The sequence below is a fragment of the Mesoplodon mirus genome (assembly GCF_964341445.2).
Source record: "Mesoplodon mirus genome assembly, chromosome: 2".
Lineage (NCBI taxonomy): Eukaryota > Metazoa > Chordata > Mammalia > Artiodactyla > Ziphiidae > Mesoplodon > Mesoplodon mirus.
Window position 1 is genome coordinate 82,046,929 of NC_138977.1, and position 20,634 is coordinate 82,067,562.

Sequence of the window (20,634 nt, forward strand, 5' to 3'; positions counted from 1 at the left end):
TTCTTTAAATCATAATATTAATGGCAACATTAAGAGATTTCCTTATAATACTTAAAAACAGATCTTACAGCCCAAGAGACAATGAAGATATTGCCTCTGAAAAAGAAGAAAATGTTTTATCCTCATCTCTGAAGCATCCAGAGTTAATTGAAGAGAAGAAACATGATGTGACCAAAGAAAATTTGTTACCTGAGAATGTTACATATCTCCCTAATGCAGATTTAAACAACGGAAAAAAAGAAATAATTGGTATGAATCCTAACAGTCAGAATGCTTTCATTCAGAAAGCTCCAGACATTTATTTTTCTGATTCTGAAAGCAAAGAACGAGCAACAGACAAAAGTGAAAAAGAAGAACCAGTAGAAATGGCTCCTGAAAAAGAGTGTAGTAAAACCAATGCAGATAGTTTTGTAGAGAGAATATCACCAGGTATTTGCTATGGTGGAAATAATCAAGAAGACTGTGGTCTTTCAAATACTGTACCACTTCAAAATGAAAAATCTTCATCTAGTGAAACACTGGAAGAAAGAGCAGGAGTAAAGAAAAAAGCCTTTGGAAAACAAAAAAGCAAATCAACTTCGGAAAAGTTCCCAAGACAAGAGCTGTCTTTTGTTGGTGACTGGCCAGTTGATAAGTCTATCGGTCAGAGGACAAAAAGGAACCGAAAAACTGAAAAAACTTTATCTATACAAAGTGACAAAAAGTATAATTGCCTTCAGTCACATAAAGTATTAGACAGTAGTTTATCTGTGAGTGTAGATTGTATCCAGCCACGAGGATCTCCACGTGAAAACGTAGAGGATGACAGCAAGCCACAGTGTGATGATGCCTCAGAATCTTTCAATAGCTGTAAATATGGTACTTATAAAAATACTGAAAAAGACTCATTCAACGTTGTGGGTGACTGGCCTTCATCTGATTCTTTAGCTCAGAGAGAGCACAGATCAAGAATGCCAAAGGCTGGCTTAGATGAACCCAACCTAGAATTTGGAACTAACAACAGTATGAATGAAATGTCCTTATATACAGCACATGAGGCCTGTTGGGGCACAAGCCCTGAAGAGCTAAAAACATTGGGTAGTTCTACTCGAGGAAGTTCTGAAATGCTGCCCAATGAAATGACTTGTGAGAATAAAACTTGTCCAAGTAAAAAGATTCATAGGCAACACACATTGTCTCTTACTTTTACCAATAGTGTGCCAACTGCTCCTGGAGGAGTGGGACCACAAACTTTAGCTGAATTTCAAGAAGAAAAGACTAAAGAAGTCCCTGGAATAGAAGTAGGCAAGTGTACTCAGACTGAACCACAGGATTTTGCTCTCTTATGGAAAATAGAAAAGAATAAAATTGGTGTTTCAGATTCTCTGAGAGTATTAACAGGAAGATTAGATGGATTTAAACCGAAAGCTTTCAATATTAACACAAAATTAGATGTTCAAGAAACAATTCCATATAGGGTAATGTATGACAAAAGCACATATGTTGAAGAAAGTGAGCTTACCAGTGCTGATGAATCTGAAAATCTTAACATTCTTTGTAAACTCTTTGGATCGTTTTCATTAGAAGCCCTAAAAGACCTATATGAGAGGTGTAACAAAGATATTATTTGGGCCACAAGCCTTTTATTGGATTCTGAAACTAAATTATGTGAGGATACTGAATTTGAGAATATAGAAAAGTCATATGATGAAGCACAAATTGGGCCATTTTCTCTGGGACTGAATTTGAAGGAAATTATTAGCCAAAGAGGAAGCTTAGAGGAGTCTAATTCTTCTGTGCCAGAATTTAGCCATGGAATTGGTATCAGTAACACTAACGTACAGTCTACCTGTAATTCAGAAAAGGAAAACTTAGAGCAGGCAGAAATAAAAGCTATAACTACTGAAAAACCTGGATTAATAACAGGTATATTTCCTAATGTAGATCTCAAGAATAATAATGAAGTACTTCTTAATAGTCAGGCAGAACTTTCAGGTTTATATAATGTTAAGCAGTTTTTTCCAGGCACTCTAAAAGCTACTACCACTAAAAATGTGGGTGAAATGGAGAAGAATCCAGAAGTCACTGAGATTGGAGACAGTATACATTCTTCTTTGAATTTGTCTGATATTTTAAATTCTGTATCGAGCACTTCGGATCTTGAATTACATGAAGAAATTTATTTTACTGACTCTTTTGACATAAATAAAAGTGAAAATCTTCCAAAGGATTATGTGAAATTTCCAAACACAGAAGAATTTATGAATGAAGATGAACTGGAAGTGGAAAAAATTCTAATGGCAGGGAGTGCTTTGTCAGCTGAAGTTACTGAAGGAGATAAAACTGAGACGTTGAATCCCACACCAGTGATGGCCAAATCGCTGACCATAGACTGTCTGGAATTGGCATTGCCCCCTGAACTGGCTTTTCAGCTCAATGAATTATTTGGCCCTGTTGGTATTGATTCAGGTAAGGAAAAAGTAAATTACTTATATGTGTATCTTTGTGTAAGTAGAATATAGATAGAGGGTCTAGTTCAATTTTAAAATTATTTTATGTTACTAGAAGTGTAAACGTAATTTGTTTTGCCTACCTTATTATTTTTGACACCGTGTATTTGTAGAAGATTTTTAGGTATATAATTTGAAGAAATAGAGAGTATTTAGATGGACTTTGTATTCATCTTGTGCATATACTGGAAGTTTTCTCTGGTATTTACCTCATACTTATTTGCACAGATACATCTTTTTGAATCCTTTGGTGCTACTCCAGATACACTTAAGGCAAGATAATTCCTTAGAATACGCCTACTGGAAAGTCTTGACTAATGGAAATGAATATATTAAATATATTTAGTCTAATGGACATGAATAACTTAAATATATGAAACATAATATAATTGTACCTGCCAAGAAGTGTGAAAACAATGACATATTACATAAAAATATTCCAAGAGATTTAGAACTAGAGACATAGGTTAGTAATTAAAAATACAAATTAGTTTTATGATGCATAAGGTAGTTGAGTATGTTTTCTGCAAATGTATAATGAGTAATGATCATATTTTCTTTTCTTTTCTTCCCCCCCCTCACAAGGGTCCCTAACAGTTGAGGACTGTGTGGTTCATATAGATCTGAATCTGGCTAAAGTGATTCATGAAAAATGGAAAGAATCTGTAATGGTTGGTAGGCTTCTTTTTATAGAAAGCTCCTTTTGTGTACATTTTGTCACCTTTGCTCTTCAATGAAATCTGTTATATGAAAGATTCTATTGAATTTTGACTTTGAGAGAGAATTAATTTTACCAGTTAACAGGTTACTGATTTTTTTTTCTCCTTCCAGTATTTTAGATTATTTCCAGACTAGCCAAATTATATAATTAATGACAGAGCTCAATATGATTGTTGATTTTTTTTTTTTTAGGGAAAAAAATCATAAATAGTTTTTTACTCCTTAAAGACTTGCAGTGCTAATTAAGTTTCATAAACAGTTTTTTAAAAAATCACAGCATAAGAGCTCTATAAGTAGAAAAAATATATAGATGGAATCAACTTATAATTATATTTATCTACTTTTATTAGATTTAGCAAGAATGATTGATAGTTTTACAGGGAGAAATGATTACTAGAGAAAAATAATATAAGCTTGTTTTCTAATGCACCCTCCTTTGCCAATCCCGTTCTGCCTCTGTGTTTAGGAGCGACAAAGACAAGAAGAGGTATCCTGTGGCAAATTAATGCAAGGTAAAGCACATATTTTCACTTCTAATGTTCTTGTCTTGATGTTGAAACTTGGTGTGTGTGTATGAATTTTAACTCTTTTTTTTTTTTTAAGTGTTTATGTATTTGGCTGTGCCAGGTCTTAGTTGTGGCATGCGGGATCTTTGTTGCCACATGTGGGATCTTTGTTGAGGTGTGCGGGATCTTTAGTTGCGGCATGAGGGGTCTTTTAATTGTGGCATGCAGGCTCTTAGTTGTAGCATGTGGGATCTAGGTCCCTGACCAGGGATCGAACCTGGGCCCCCTGCACTGGGAGCAGGCCAGGGAAGTCCCTGAATCTTAACTCATTTTAAATATACTTCCACAAAATATGTTACCCAAGAATTTTGATTTGCAAATAAAAGTTTTAACATTTAATATTGATACAAAAGAAAATAAAGCTTAAAGAAGAAAAAAGCCCCTATAATATCATTTAACTTTCAGTTAACACCTGAAAACTAACACAACATTATAAATCAACTACATTTCAATTAAAGAAAAAAAAAACAGGAGTGCTGTGGAACACCCAAGGTGTGCTCTAATGCACATAGTCAGGGTGTTTCCTGTTTATGATTTTGCTCTGAATGAAGGGAAACTTCTGGTTTGAGAGCAATAAAATATTCCTGTGGGGCTTCCCTGGTGGCGCAGTGGTTGAGAGTCTGCCTGCCGATTCAGGGGACACGGGTTCGTGCCCCGGTCCGGGAGGATGCCACATGCGGCGGAGCGGCTGGCCCCGTGAGCCATGGCCGCTGAGCCTGTGCGTCCGGAGCCTGTGCTCCGCAACGGGAGAGGCCACAACAGTGAGAGGCCCGCATACCGCAAAAAAAAAAAAAAAAATTCCTGTGTTTGAGAGCATCATTGAAATATTACTTGGTTTTTCAAATTTTTTATTGATGTTAATATAATTAGAGCACGAAAGTCAACCTGCTTTTTGATTACATCTGCCAAATTGAAAATAATTGATTCCAGAAGATTTCTTAGATAGCATTGTTGTAAGTGGTTAGTGCAGGGTTGCAGACCTGTTACAGGGTCCTCCTTTTGTGCCTGAGTTCCTCCAGATGCCTCTCTTGTCCACTCCATACCTAGGACTCCAGGTTGAAGATTGTTATAATGAAGATTCCTAACTTTAGTTCAGACCTGTGTTGTAGCTTCAAGAGCTAAAGCTGTTTGAGAGCTAGAAGTTCCCAAAGAGTATCAGAGTTATTCAGATGACAGTATTTGCTATTTCTTCACTCTCCAGGAAATCAAAGGAGTATATCAGAATGTGGTGCTCTTAGAAAAGCTGAAATATTATACATTGTCTTGTTATTTTGAACTTTTTAGAATGTTTAGTTCCTTCCTTATGTTGAATATCATTTGTTCAATATTTATTGTAGGCCTCCAATGGGTTACAGATTTGCAGAAATATTCATCCTTTCAGTTCTTGGAGTGGCCAAGCAGAGCTGACCAAAGCTGCTCACTTCTGGCTGGCTGCAGCTTCCTCTGTTTACCAGTGTATATGTGTGTCACTGTTTTCTCTGTGTTGATGTGATATGAAAAAGAGTGGGGAAGCATTGAGTTGATTTACAGTAATACCCAGATCATTGTTCATTTGAATATTTCTACATTTATACTTGCTTGCGATTATGTGAAGATGTATTTTGAAACTTTGAAATACAACTTGGAATATTGTATTTATAAGCAAAGAGTAAAAAATCATGTTTTCTGGGTCTCTCTGAGGTAGATGTAACAGAATGAATAATGCCTAATTTGTACATTTATTGTTGATGGTCTGACACTACTGATACTGCTTTTGTAGATCCTTCCCTGGTTGGGCATGTTGGTCTTGATAATCCAGAACAAAAATCATCTCAGAGAACGGGCAAAAAATTACTGAAGACTTTAGCAGCACCTGAAATGCAACCCTTATTGGATCATTGGAACACTCATACTAAAAAAGTATCACTCAGAGAAATAATGTCAGAAGAAATTGCCTTACAGGAAAAGCATGATTTGGTATGAGTTAGTATAAATATTAAGCCTTTGTCTCTGACTCTAATTTAATCATATGTTTACTTTTTGATTTTCATTTGATTGTACTTTTCCTAGTCTGAAATCATATTTTAACCTGATTGAAGTTAATGTTAAAATTGAAAAATGTTTTAAATGTAGTTTGAAGTTGGAGGTCTTTGCTTCTGGAAAATTAGTTGATATTCTATAACAGTAAGCCAATTTATGTTAAATCTGTTGTTTTAGATTTAATTTTGCAGGTGTATATATCTTATCTTTAACATTTACTTCTGCAATTTTTTAATTCTAGAAAAACATGAAAGAAGTATTTCCTTTGAAGATAATTTCATTTATCATATAATAGCAAATGACACTAATCTATTAAAGAATTGTCCATCTCTGAAAAAAAAATTTTTTAGAGAAAAATTTTAGAAACTTATGAATATGAAATTAAGTACTCTTATTTTTTATCTAACTTTTCAATTAAACAAGTTCAAACAGATATTTCACTTTGCTTTGAACTTAATTTTTGTTCTTTATTCAACATATCTAATTATATGATATGAAGCTGTAAGAGAATTTGGTTTATTTTGCATTTCTTTTTCTTAACCTTCTTTGGAATTCTGAAAATTAGTATTAGAGAATTTCAGAATCAAAAGGGAAAAGACCTTAGAGGTTATTTAGTCCAATTCTCAAGGAAAAAAAATTTCTTAGTTGGTGATCTTAAAGCATTTTACCCTCTTTTTTCACTCATTTGACTGCTCAAAGGAACACCTTTATATTGGCTGAAATACATAGAATTGGGGCATAGAAAGAATGATGGGATTCTTCTACCTTCATATTTATTTCCCCCAGTTATCTTGTTAATTAAGTTGGAAATAAGCTACCATTACCATCTTTGCATGTTTACATAATCCAAAGAACAATCTCTTCAGTAGGATCTTATAATTTAGTGTTGTTTCAAATATCCTTCAATTTACATATGTAATAAATTGGAGAAATAGATTTTCTTAAAAAATAAGGAAAGCCTAGAACTTATGCTCAAATGGTGTGACACTTTTTGTTGAAATGCCATTTTCCTCTACTGAAACTTATCTTTATGGTTCTAACCTGCCTTTTAATCTCTTAGTATAATAATGAACAAAAAAGTTTCTTTGACTTTCCAACTTAAATTTTTTTTTTTTTTCCTATCAGTGATTTTTGCTTTTCTTTCCATGGATTTGGTAATAGAAGCTGTACTCTTCACCCTGAGGGTATTCCCCCTTAGAGCCTCAGTTAAGAGAATTTCTGGAGAAATTTCTCAGTAAGAGAATTTCCCAAAGGAGAAGTATCATTTAAATTCTTTTAAAGCAAAGCATATAAAATAAACATTAGGCATAATGTATGAATAGGATAATTAATTGTAACATGATTACGGTTATGAGTTTTCAGTTTATTGATGGGACCTTAGAATTTGTAGTTTAGAAACTCTATGATCTGGCAGATTGCTAGTAAATCTGATCACTGAATTTTTTAGTAAGGTTGGATTATAATGTATATCTTAAATAAGACGTGAATATTTAAAATTCTCGAGGTGGCCTGTTTTCATCACTCTTGTGATGTCTGATCACTCCTTTTTACTGGTCAGATTGTCACCTGTTGTGGTTCTTTTTTTATTGTTGTTTGGTGTTATAAATGGCCTAAATATGGTTAGGCTTCAAAACCATTAATTATTCGAGGATTTTCCTAAATTATTATAATTTTTGTATTTTCAGAGACACCTTTGAAATTTTATAGGAAGTTATTTTTCAGACATTAGGATTTTTGGAATAAACAAAAATATTACATAGTTAAATCACAATGTCAGTAAATTGTCTTAGAGTTAGAAATCACTTTAAGAATGATTACCATATTCCTCAATTAGAATTCAAATGGCACATTTTAGGAAAGCTCTTTCGGTTTGGCTATTTAAACAATCCAAATATGACTTTGAAAAAATAACAATTAGTAACAATTCTCATGCAATTACTTTGGAGTAAATATGTTTGTGAAAAAAAAATTTTAATGTGAATTTTAAGATTTTCTGTCAACCTGAATTTGCAACTTATTTGTACATTGTAGTTTCTACCCATTGAGGAGAATATGTTTTTGAGGACGTTGTTCACAGCATCACACAGTGTCCCTTTAATGAGGACCCATGGGAGAAATTTCTCTCAGGTCTCAGTACCAGAAAAAGCTGTACTTCTCCTGAGCAACTGGTTTGTTTTTATTTTATGGACACTGAGAATCTTTGTTTCCCCCTTTGCTTTGGCCACTAAGAAGCTAAGAACTGAATTTGTGGCCCACCTTTAGCAATTGTACAGGATTTTGTGGCATGCATTTATATACTAATTTTACTTGCTAGCTTTATTCTATATTCTTACCTTTATTTTCTCTACTCTCTGACTTCATTTATTTATATCCTGTTTTTATATATATATCTATATCCTTTTTTGTATAATATGATTGAATGTGTTGGGTGTGTATATGTGAGAGTATATATACACATGCACACACACATATATGTATATGTGTGATTGTGTGTATGTGTGTGTGTGTGTGTTAATGAACAGCTTCAAATACTTAGCAAAAAATGGGATATAAATAAATTGTGCAAGAATACTTATATTACTAATTTCAGCCTTTAATCAGTGAAGAAAGTCTGTGACTGCTTTCAAGTTATTAGTCTTTTTGCAATAAAATAACCATGCTTTTGGGTCAGCATAACTAGTATTGTAAATTCCATCATAAAGATGGTTTTTGTCTTTTTTTTGTTTGTTTTAGAAAAGGGAGCCGCTTATATTTGAAAAAGATTGTGCCACTAAACTAAAGGAGAAGCAGCTCTTTAAGATATTTCCAGCCATTAACCAAAATTTTCTGGTGGACATTTTCAAGGACCACAAGTGAGTGCTAGAAGGATTGTGTGTAGTTTCTGTTGTGATGTCATTGAAAGCATATGTCATGCATTTTAATCTCTTATTTTTATTTTTCTGTTAACAAAAATAATATAGGTATATTATAAACCATTTAAATGCGATAATGTAGAAAGTGAGGAGTTTCTGTCAATTGGTTCATATTCCTCCTCAGTTTTTTCTCATATACATACACTAATGTATGTGTGTACATGTGTATCTATTTGCTTTTGTGTCTATATAAACACAAAAATAGGTTGTGTTTTATGTGCTATTTTGTAGTTTTACTGTTATTTATTTTTTCTGTCCATACTTTGTGATCTACTCTTTTCTTTTTAAAGTCTACAGAGTATTCCATAGTATTCTTAAGTGATTTCTTAAAGTACCGTAGTTTCTTTAAACATGTTCTGTTTATGGGCTTTTTGACTATAAGAAAAGGAAACCATGTTGCACTGAGTATCCTTGAACGTACATTTTTGTGTGCATGGGTGAATGTTATTGTAGGCTAGTTCCTAAAAGTGAAATTGCTGGTCCAGAGTGTGTATATTAATTTTTTTTACAGCTAATGCCAAATTTCCTTTTAAAAGGGCTTTCCAAAGCGAAAGAGAGGCATGAACATATATACAGTACCAAACGTAAGGTAGATAGATAGTGGGAAGCAGCCGCATAGCACAGGGAGATCAGCTCGGTGCTTTGTGACCGCCTGGAGGGGTGGGATAGGGAGGGTAAGAGGGAGGGAGACGCAAGAGGGAAGGGATGTGGGAACAGATGTATATGTATGACTGATTCACTTTGTTATAAAGCAGAAACTAATAAAAAAAAATAAAATAAAAGGGCTTTCCATATTAGTTATATGCGCTGATAGCGTAACCTGCCCTGGATATTAAGAATCTTTAAATTTTTTGCCAGTCTGGTGTGAAAAATATTTCATTGCTGTTTAAATTTTTATTTTCCTTATTACTACTGAGGTTGAGCTTTTTTTCCATTAATTTCTTTTTCTATTAATTGCTTACCCTTTGCCTGTCTTCCTTTTGGCTGTTTGTATTTCTTTCTAGATCTGTGAGAGCTCTTTATATATCATGTGTAGTTATCTTTGTTAATATAGATTATAGTAATTTTTCCTGATATAGCCATATACATATTTTAATTCATGTTTTATCAGAAAGTCTTTTCCCTTATTGGTTCTGAGTTTTATCACTTTTTAAGAAAATCTGTCCTACCCCAATATTATGAAAATATTTTCTGCAGTATTTTTATTTTTTTTTTTTTTTTTATTTTTTTTGCGGTATGCGGGCCTCTCACTGCTGTGGCCTCCCCCGTTGCGGAGCACAGGCTCCGGACGCGCAGGCCCAGCGGCCATGGCTCACGGGCCCAGCCGCTCCGCGGCATATGGGATCCTCCCAGACCGGGGCACGAACCCGTATCCCCTGCATCGGCAGGCGGACTCTCAACCACTGCGCCACCAGGGAGGCCCTACAGTATTTTTAATAGTTAAATTTAAAAAGTTTATCTAGCATTTTTATGTGTATGGTATGAAGTAGAGTTTAACTTAATTGTTTTTTCCAAATGATTAACTGGATGAATAGGTCACCTTTACCCACTGATATAAAATAGAATTACTAATATTTACTACATTCTCAAATATACATTTTCTTTTATAGACTCTTTGATTCCATTGAGCTATTTGGTCCTAAGTTTCCACCATCTTGTTTTAATTATTGTGGTGTTGTAGTGTGTTTTGACGCTTAGTATGTTAGGAATGCTTCTGGTTTGAGTAATACATACTTTCGATCTTAATGTATTCCTTAAATTCCTATTTTAGCAAGAGTTGTTTTAAATAGATGCCTTTTTAGAATCTTTGGAGAATCCAATATAGATTTTTTTTCTTTAGTTTATTAGTATACTTCATGGCAGTCACAGTAATTTCTGGAATAAAAAAATCTTTCAGGTTTTGTTTTTTTCCTTTAATGTAGTGTCGGAATTGATTTCAGGATTTTTGCAACAGTAGTTAAATGAGATAAGTCTGTGATATTCTGTTCCTGTGTTATCTTTGTCAGATTTTGGTATTAGGGTTTAATTTGGTATTTGGCTTAATAAAAGAACCTGGCAAGACTGCCATTTTTCTCTGTGCTCTGGAAAGTTTAAATAAATTAGTACCTTGAAGGTTCTGGGGTTGTGCCTTTTTAGGGGGAAGGTCTCTTCGCTTTTCTTTAGGGAGAACGTCTTTTCACTATCTTTTTAGGGATATTGCTTTATTCAGATGTTTGCTTTTTTTTTTTTTTTTTTTTTTTGCGGTATGCGGGCCTCTCACTGTTGTGGCCTCTCCCGTTGCGGAGCACAGGCTCCGGACGTGCAGGCTCAGTGGCCATGGCTCACGGGCCCAGCCGCTCTGCGGCATGTGGAATCTTCCCGGACCGGGGCACGAACCCGTGTCCCCTGCATCGGCAGGCGGACTCTCAACCACTGTGCAATTAGGGAAGCCCAGATGTTTGCTTTTTTTCCATGAGTCTTTTCTGGTAGTTTGTCTTCTAGAAAATCATCATGTTTATTATTGTTAAGTTGTATATAATATTCTGTGATAATTAAAAACATTATTTTGTATTTATCATGTCCTTTTTTCCTTTCCTAATGTTTTTTTTCTATTTTCTTTGTCATTGCTGTTTATCAGATTGGCCCTTTTAAAGAACAGGCTCTTGGTTTATTGATCAAAGTCTGTTTTATATTCTCTAATCATTTATTTTTGGTGATTCTTTTCTATTTTTGATGGTTCCTTTCTCTTTAAATTTGTTATGTTTTCAACTCTTTGGTTAGTTTGTTTCCTTTCAATCTTTAATAACAAATATACTTAAGGGTGTGAATTTTTTTCTGTATAATGTTTTTGATATATATGTAATGTTTTGATTTTGATATGTAGTATTTTCATTTTTTTTCTAAATAATCTCTGATTCACTTTGACTTTCTAATTTATCCAAGAGTTTTATATTTTCTAAATGGTTTGATAGTTTGGTGGGGGGGGATTACTGTTTGTTTTGTTGTGTTGGGGTATAAGAATGCAGCCTGAAAGAGTCCTACTTTTTGGAAGTTAAGATTTCCTTTGTGGTTTAATACATGATCAGTTATTACAAATATTGCACAAAGTGCCTTTTTAAAAAAATATTTATTTACTTATTTATTTGGCTTCTTCGTGTCTTAGTTGTGGCATGCAGGATCTTTCGTTGCAGCGTGCTGACTTCTCTCTAGTTCTGGCTCGCGGGCTGCAGAGCACGCAGGCTCAGTAGTTGCGGCACGTGGGCTTAGTTGCCCCGTGGCCTGTGGGATCTTAGCTCCCGACCAGGGATTGAACCCACGTCCCCTGCATTGGAACGTGGATTCGCAACCACTGGACCACCAGGAAAGTCCCTGAAAGTGCTTTTGAAAAAGAATATTCTCTGCTGAGTATGCAGAGTTCTAAATATGTCACTTGAATCAAGTTTTTCATGGTATTATTTCAATCCACAATTTTTCTATTTATTTTTGCTACCTAAACACCTGTTTTCTTAGAGTTATGTGTTAAAATATCCCAAGGCACTGGGTGTTAGGAGGGTGGTGCTGGCACATGGCAGCTCTCTTCTGTGGGGACCTAGGGCAAGAAGCCCTGATGTGAAATTACCCAGAGTTGTGGTTCCCCAGGCAAGATAAGGGGACTGAGTTGAGTCCTTCCTCTCGATGCTCAGAGTGATTGGTCAGTCAGGCCCCTCGGGGCAGGTATTATGGTATTAAGTGATTACCTCCATTTCTCTGCCAACAGCTGGATAATTGTCTCAGTTACCATTAGCTTCAGTTTCACCCTGGTAAGAAGGGTAGGTTCATTCAGTTACTGCAGTATACGCCTGCAGTGTCATCTTCCAGGGCCACGCACTGCTAACAGCACCTGTGGTGGGGACTGGCTTCCAGCCCTAGGAGTGGGCAAGCCAGGTGATTTTAAGAACTAGTTAGGGGCTTCCCTGGTGGCGCAGTGGTTGAGAGTCCACCTGCCGATGCGGGGGACGCGGGTTCGAGCCCTGGTCCGGGAGGATCCCACATGCCGTGGAGCGGCTGGGCCCGTGGGCCATGGCCGCTGAGCCTGCGCATCTGAAGCCTGTGCTCCGCAGCGGGAGAGGCCACAGCAGTGAGAGGCCCGCATAACGCAAAAAAAAAAAAAAAACTAGTTAGGATGTGGTTAATTTCTAGTAGCTTCTAGCCCCTAGAAACCCCTATTTGTTGAGCATATGTGAGGCGGCAAGATGAGAGTGCTCAAGGAGAATTGGTAGTCCCAAATGGTTCCCCTTCAAGGGTTGTCTTTAATAAATTGAAGAATAGCAAAATATCACAGTATTTTAGATAACTATTTATCACATTTCAAAAACAGTCCTTTGGGCTTCCCTGGTGGCGCAGTGGTTGAGAGTCCGCCTGCCGATGCAGGGGACACGGGTTCGTGCCCCGATCCCGGAAGATCCCACATGCCGCGGAGCGGCTGGGCCCGCGAGCCATGGCCGCGGAGCCTGTGTGTCCGGAGCCTGTGCTCCGCAACGGGAGAGGCCACAGCAGTGAGAGGCCCGCGTACAGCAAAAAAAAAAAAAAAAAAAAAAAAAAAAAAAAAAAAAAACAAACAAACAAAAAAAACAGTCCTTTGTGGTCAGCTCTTCATTATCTGGCCATTGGAAAAGATCAGAGGCATAAATAGTCTGAAATAATGAGCAGTATAAAGTCATTTATAATTTGCTTTGGAATGAGTTTCTTTGGATACGGGGATATTAGTGTTTCAGATGTTTGTCAATTTTTGTAGAATTTCATATTCCACATAATATAGTATCACCATGAAAATATGCCTAAATAATGTAGGGGTGGGAGGTAGGGTAGTGTTTTAGTTTTTCTTTTCTATATCCCTGCTTAGAATTTCTTTGACTAGAACGCCATGGTATAAGTAAAATGTAAAATTTGACAGGATAAAAATGTCATTTTAAGGATTTATTGTCTGTTTTTGATGTTTGAAGGAAACTGAAACCATGTGTGAATCCAACAAGGGACTTAAGTATAGGTGATAAGATGAAAGAAAGATTTGTGGAAAATTTACCTGGAATAAAAGATAAGAAAATGAATTAATTATCAATATGTTACTTTTTGGTATTCATTTAAAAAATTAGTTCTTGAGAGCCTCTAACTTGACACTTTCCTTCTGTTCATTCTTGAGTCTTGAGATACACAATGAGTGTTTAATTTTCATGTTTAAAACTCAGAAGTGAGCCAATTTTTCATATTCTTCTAAGATTTTGAAAGATTGCTTATGTTAATGTTTCCACATAACTTTTATTTTCATTTACTGACCTCATATTTGTACTTCAACTCTCTACAGCTATTCGTTAGAACACACAGTGCAATTTCTAAATTGTGTTCTTGAAGGAGACCCTGTAAAAACAGTGGTAGCACAAGAGTTTGTTCACCAAAATGAGAATGTCACTTCTCATACTGCACAGAAGTCTAAGGAGAAAAAGGTATAGAGCTACTTAATTTTTTACAGTAATGGTAAATAATTGTGTTTGAAAATGTAATTGGTTTGTTAGATAGTTTAATGATTATTTCTCACCATTTTTCATAGACTGGAAATTTAACCACCAATAGCATATTTGGTTTAGAATATCTGTTTGCTCAAAATAGTGAATTTATAGCTGATTATATTTTTTTCTTTAAAGCCTTTGTGCACAACAAGCATTGGAATTTCTGTAACTTTTTATGTGTAGACTACACAGTAGAGTATGAGGCTTAATTGAATAGCAGTGGGTGTAATATGATGGGTCTTAGGGCATAAATAATGTGGGTGGAAATGTTTAGCCATTTGAGAAGCTACCAAGCATTTTCCCCAAATAGCTACGTTCTTTTACATTTCCATCAGCAGTGTGTGAGGGTTACAATTTCTCCACATCCTCTCTGACACTTGTTATCATCTGTCTTTTTGATTATAGCCATCCTAGTGGGTGTGAAGTTGTTTTATGGGTACCTGGGATTTGTTTTAATCAGGTATGGTCAGACACCCAGACATGGAAATGTTGTGAAGGAAGTTTATTATACTCACAGATCCCTAGAAACAGGAGGCATGGCCCACAGCCACATGAGGAAGCACCAGGGTCAAGGAGGCAAAGGAAGTAGGGGGGAAGTGTGGGCAAGAGCCTTTTTTGTGGTGTCTGCAGGAAGGACTGGGCGAGGCAGAGTAATAAGCAGGTTTAGGATGGACTAGTTTGAATAATTTCAGCAGGCTCTGGGGCATAGGAACTGTCCCTAGTTTTCTGGTACCTGGCTTCGGTGATCAGGGTATATAGATGGTAGTCAGAGAGTGAGAGCCCCATAAAGAAGGTGGTTGGGGGTATGGGCTCTAGATTGGATGGTTTGAATATATAAAGCATTCTAGCAAGTGAGTTGTTTCCTATCTCTAGGAATTAGCTAACCCCAAGGTGGTGGGTGCTGTGTCTCTGGGGGTTAGCAAGGCCCCAGATGTCAAAGCATCAGAATACAGGAAATAAAACACGTGGCTAATACAGAAGGGGTATCTCATTGTGATTTTGATTTGCATTTCCCTGATTACTGGTGATGTTGAGCATCTTTTCATGTGCTTACTGGCCATTTGAATAACTTCTTTGAAGAAATGTCTATTAATATCCATTACCCATTACAGTTAAAAAAATTCTCTAGTTGTATGAATTTTTATATAGCCTACGTACAAGAACCTTATCAGACATATGACTTGCAGAATTTTTCCCGTTCCAAGGGTTGTCTCTTCACTTTTTTGATGATGTCCTTTGAAGCACAAAAGTTTTAAAAATTGATCACGTGCAATTCATCTTTTTTCTTTTTATGGATGTACTTTTGGTATCATATCTAAGAAACTATTGCCTACTCCAAGGTCATGAGGATTTACACCTGAGTTTTCTTCTAAGAGTTTTATAGTTTTAGTGTTTACATTTAGAGCTTTGATCTATGTTGGGTTAATTTTTATATATGGTGTGAGATAGGGGTCCAGGTTCATTCTTTTGCACGTGGATATCCAGTTGTCACAGCACCACTTGTTGCAAAGACTGCTCTTCCCCATAGAATTTTCTTAGCACCCTAGTTGAAAATGAATTGACTATAAAGTTATCACTAGACTCTCAGTTTCATTCCATTGATCTGTATGTCTCTCATTATGCCAGTACCACAGTCTTGATTACTGTAGCTTTGTAGTAAGTTTTGAAATTGGGAAGTGTGAGTTTTCAACTATTTTCAAGATTATTTTGTCTATTCTGGTCCTCGTGCATTTCCATGTGAATTTTAGGATCAGCTTGTCAATTTCTGCAAAGAAGCCAGTTGGAATTTTCATGGGGATTTTGTTGAGCCTATGGATCAATTTGAGGTGTATTGTGATCTTAACAATATTGTCTTCCAGTTCATGAATATGGAGTCCCTTTCGATTTATTTAGGTCCTCTTAATTTCATTCAACAGTGTGTTGTAGTTTTGAGTATAAGTTTTACATGCCTTTTAAAAAATTTATTTCTAAGCATTTTATTTTTTTGATGCTATTATAAATGAAATTGGTTTCTTAATTTTATTTTTGGATTGTACATTGCAAATACATAGAAATACAATTGACTTTGTATATTAATCTTGTATTCATTTTAGGCTTTTTTTTCTTTTTTAAACAGTCCTCAATCATCCTGCTATACTTACTTATTAATAAGACTGCTCAGGGATAGTGGAGCACCACTTGTGTGTTGCCTTTTTTCTTTGAATATTTCACCATCACTTAGCTGATATGTAGAACTTAGGTAATTTTGGTTTTCATGTGATCTGTTAGTGTGTACACAGAGCAGGAACCAAGTGTACCACTGATGCCTGTGTTCATCATGGATAGGTGCAGTATATTATAAGCTTCAGGGAGTGTACAAGATGATGATGAGACCTTCAGTGCCAAACTGGGAATGAAGATTACTTTTTCACCTGATAATAGAGCAAGGCACTCTTGGTCATTATGGTGATAGAGGAAGTGATGGGGACAAAGTGTGCTTGCTCAAAGTGGGAGATGGTTAGAAATGTTGGAATCAGAAAAGGGATTTTGTGAGTTGTGTAAATGTTGGCCAGAACGTAAATTTGGGTAAGTTATACTGGAGATTATTCTTAGCCTTTCTCAAAAAACGTAGGCAGGTGTCACAACACTGATAAAAATCTTTTAAGATCTGTGAGCAGAATAGTCTGTCTTTGATATCCCAGGATCCCAAGGGATCAGAGATACTAAAGGGGAGTATCATGATACCAGTAACATTTTGGTTTATCTGCTTTGTTCAAGAAACTAACATTTATTTAAAACTGTGTTTTATTAATACTACTACTTTTTCCCTTTAGCCTTTAATAAAATTTGCAAGTTTGTTACCATTGGAAATGGTTTTGGTATAATAGTACATCACCCTTTCAGGTGACACTAATTACATTAATTCTTAGGCAGCATGTATTTCACTTGGCCCTTGTTAATGAAGTTATAGTAAACCACATCACTATGAAAGGGATGTAAAAATAAATTTTGGTTTTATTTTAAAAGAGAGTAGCTATTTGATAAAGTATCTCTCATTATGTACTGTCTGTTTTTGGCCACGCCATGCGGCTTGCGGGATCTTGGTTCCCCCACTAGGTATTGAACCCCGGCCTCTGGCAGTGAAAGTGCTGAGTCCTAACCACTGGACCACCAGGGAATTCCCTGTTTTTTCTTTTTTAAAAATAAGAAATGAAAGGTCCCTTCCCAGAGAACCAAATGTATTTGCATTTTTTAGTATGAACACCAACAGTGAGAGACTTTAAAGCTGTGAAATGTTTATGACCATATTGTTAGGCACTGTGGGCTTTTCAGAGGTCATAGAAAGTGTTTTTATTATCCTCTCCCTGGAAAATCTTTGATTTTATCAGGGATGCAAGCCATATACTCACAGAATATTTAAACATTAATATGAAAGAAGCTTGTGATTATTTACTACTGAGCGTGACATAAGGATGTAGGTCCTATGAATATTCTTAGGTAAGAGAGAGCCTTGGGTTTGTTGCAAAAAATAAATTGACTGTATATTTACAGATTTTTGACTGTGGTAATGAGTTAGAAATATGGTGACACATTAATTTTATTCTTTTCTATTTGGTGGAGAGTGTTGAGGCGTATTTGTGTAATAATTATTATTTTCATTAACCTTGTGTTTTAAATTAGAGTTAGTTTAGTTTCTTTAATTTAAGGTCCCATATGGGTAACAACTACTTGATGATATTTCAGAAAACTCAAAAAGTCAACGCTACCGTAGCAGCTAGTTGGTAGTCAGCTGATTGAAAACTGCCCATAAACCTCCTTATGATTTTTTTACCTACTATAAGGCATGGTTACTCCACATGCCTTTCTGTTTTAACAAGAATATTATTCAATTACTTTATCGATTGGTTTTTTAAAAATATTGAAATATGCCATTACTTCCTTAAGTGGTTGGACTGATCCTTTGAATGGGTTTACAAACTAAAATTTGGAAAATGTTGCATTAGATAAATGAACATCATTCCTTGAATATCTTATATTCTCTCTTTTGGCTTGATTTTTTTTTTCATAATTTTAGAGAACTTTTTAACATCTTCTAAGATAAGAATGGTTAAAGAAGGAGTATGCTTATAGCATGAAAAGGTTAACAGTAGTTGCTAAGTGCATGACTTACTAGATAGACAGTAGGGAGAGTCTGTTTTTTAAGAAGAAAGATAAAAATTAGTAGAGCCCAGTTTTCATGTACATTTTTTTGAAGGTAAAGTTTGTGCTTTCTACTTTTTTTTCATATTTTACTTATTGTGTAACACCTTACAGGTAAAGAAATTGAAAGAGACTGAAGATATACCAAGCGAACCATCTTTCCAGGATTTTGAGTACCCAGAGTATGATGACTACAGGGCAGAGGCTTTCCTGCATCAGCAGAAGAGGATGGAATGCTATAGCAAGGCAAAAGAAGCTTATCGGATGGGGAAGAAAAACGTTGCCACGTTTTATGCCCAGCAAGTAAAGAGGAAAATTATTTTTTCTTTGTCACTTACAACGTCTGAATAATCTTGAAGCAGATAATACTCATACTGTGGCTTGATTAAGTTATTCTGGGGAATGTACATTGTATAAGTGATATAAAGTATCCTAATATGTAAGAAATGTATGGTTCTGAGAATTCCGACAGTCCATATTTTCTTTTAGGTTGGATTCTCTCATTCAGTACTGCTTCTAAACAGATACCAATTTTCTGGAGGAAAGGAAGCAGAATGTTAATATTGGCCATCCCAGGGTGGGATTACAGAGGTCTTGTGCTTTCTATCATGCTTGAATTTTAAGTTGTGTATCACTATCATAGTCAGAAAAAGAAAGTTACATTAATATCTCTCAGGGAAGTAAAATTTCTACCTGGTCTCATACAGCATGGTATTACAAGAAACCTGATTGATTTACTTTTTGTTTTCTGTGGTTCCATATCACTTACTTTTTTATGATGGAGCAGAAAAAGGTATCAAACCGGTATAACCTTGTGAGCAATAATAATAGCAAACCTTGAGGAACGACTTCAGGGGTAACTACAAGGTTTTAAAGGGTTGAGACTCAGGATTATCAAAAGGTAAACCAGTGGATTCTTCTTGAGATGTGTGTTTATTTAAGTGTCCCTTTCCTATGATTTTTGGATCAGAGAATGTGTTAGAAATGATGATTTAGTAGTTTAAGAACTATGTTATTTGTCCACTGAAATTCACCTAAATTTTGGTGCATTCTTGCATATTAGCCCATTGCATTATTTAAAATTTTACATTTGTTGTTGCCTTTTTTGTTCTTCCTTTTATTTGGGGCACTATTTGTTTCCTCATTGCTTACTAAGTAGCAGATATCAAAAGTGATTACTGATGATATATTTATAATTAAAGGGTAGTCTCCATGAGCAGAAGATGAAAGAAGCCAATCACCTTGCTGCTGTGGAGATCTTTGAGAAAGTCAATGCCTCCCTGCTGCCACAGAATGTTTTAGACCTCCATGGGCTGCATGTGGATGAGGCTATAGAACATTTGATGACAGTTTTACAGCAGAAAACTGAAGGTAGGACTATAGTCATGACAGATTTTCACAAATTCAAGGAGTCTGAACGTGCAGGCTGAGGATATCTGTGCCACATTTATAGATGTTTGTATTAGATTCATTCTTCAAGAAAACCTTGGGAAAGAATTCTAACTGCCATGTCCATTAACATTTTTATTTTCCTGTTTCAGTTATGTTTGTATTCCTTTGTTATAATTGTCAAAGGGAGGGCATGATGTAATCTGAGAATCCTCTGGACCATTCAGGAATATAATCTTTGTTCAGTAGACATTTATTAAAGCTAATAGATACTTATTAGATGTCAGTTGCTCAACAGATGTTTAATAAAATGCAGAAGTAGGGCTTCCCTGGTGGTGCAGTGGTTGGGAGTACGCCTGCCGATGCAGGGGACACGGGTTCGTGCCCCGGTCCGGGACGACCCCACGTGCCGCAGAGCGGCTGGGCCCGGGAGCCATGGCCACTGAGCCTGCGCTTCCGGAGCCTGTGCTCTGCAATGGGGAGGCCACAACAGTGAGAGGCCCGCGTACCACTAAAAAAAAAATTTAAAAATGCAGAAGTAAATTAGGTGATAGGATTTTTACAGAATTATCATAAAGGCAGGATTTATGAGTGTTTGCATTATGGTGGTATGCCCTTCTCCCTTTCTGCTTGTATGTTGTCTTTGAGGGTCAGTAGGAATGCTACTGCCTGCCTCTTACAATCAATATCATGTACTTTATATACGTTAAAGTATCTTGTTGGTTTATCATCTTGTTTCCTTTTCATCACCAAATGGTAGCACTTGGGAAAATTCAATCTGTTGTAGTACCCCAGACTCTAATACTAGGGAGTCATCTCCTCTTAGCACTACTAGGAT

At 35.9% G+C, this 20,634-nt stretch overlaps 1 protein-coding gene across 10 annotated transcripts in view; it reads left to right on the plus strand.

Moving 5' to 3' along the window:
* Positions 1–20,634, plus strand: part of N4BP2 (NEDD4 binding protein 2) — an 85,533-nt gene that overhangs the window by 53,589 nt on the left and 11,310 nt on the right. For 8 of the 10 annotated variants that reach the window (XM_082611496.1, XM_082611499.1, XM_082611498.1 and 5 more), the window contains 8 exons: positions 62–2,448; positions 3,075–3,160; positions 3,676–3,721; positions 5,535–5,731; positions 8,528–8,646; positions 14,027–14,165; positions 18,522–18,710; positions 19,610–19,778. In XM_082611496.1, the coding sequence (XP_082467622.1) occupies positions 62–2,448; positions 3,075–3,160; positions 3,676–3,721; positions 5,535–5,731; positions 8,528–8,646; positions 14,027–14,165; positions 18,522–18,710; positions 19,610–19,778 (3,332 nt within the window). The other 2 variants (XM_082611505.1, XM_082611497.1) reach the window with 2 other exon arrangements.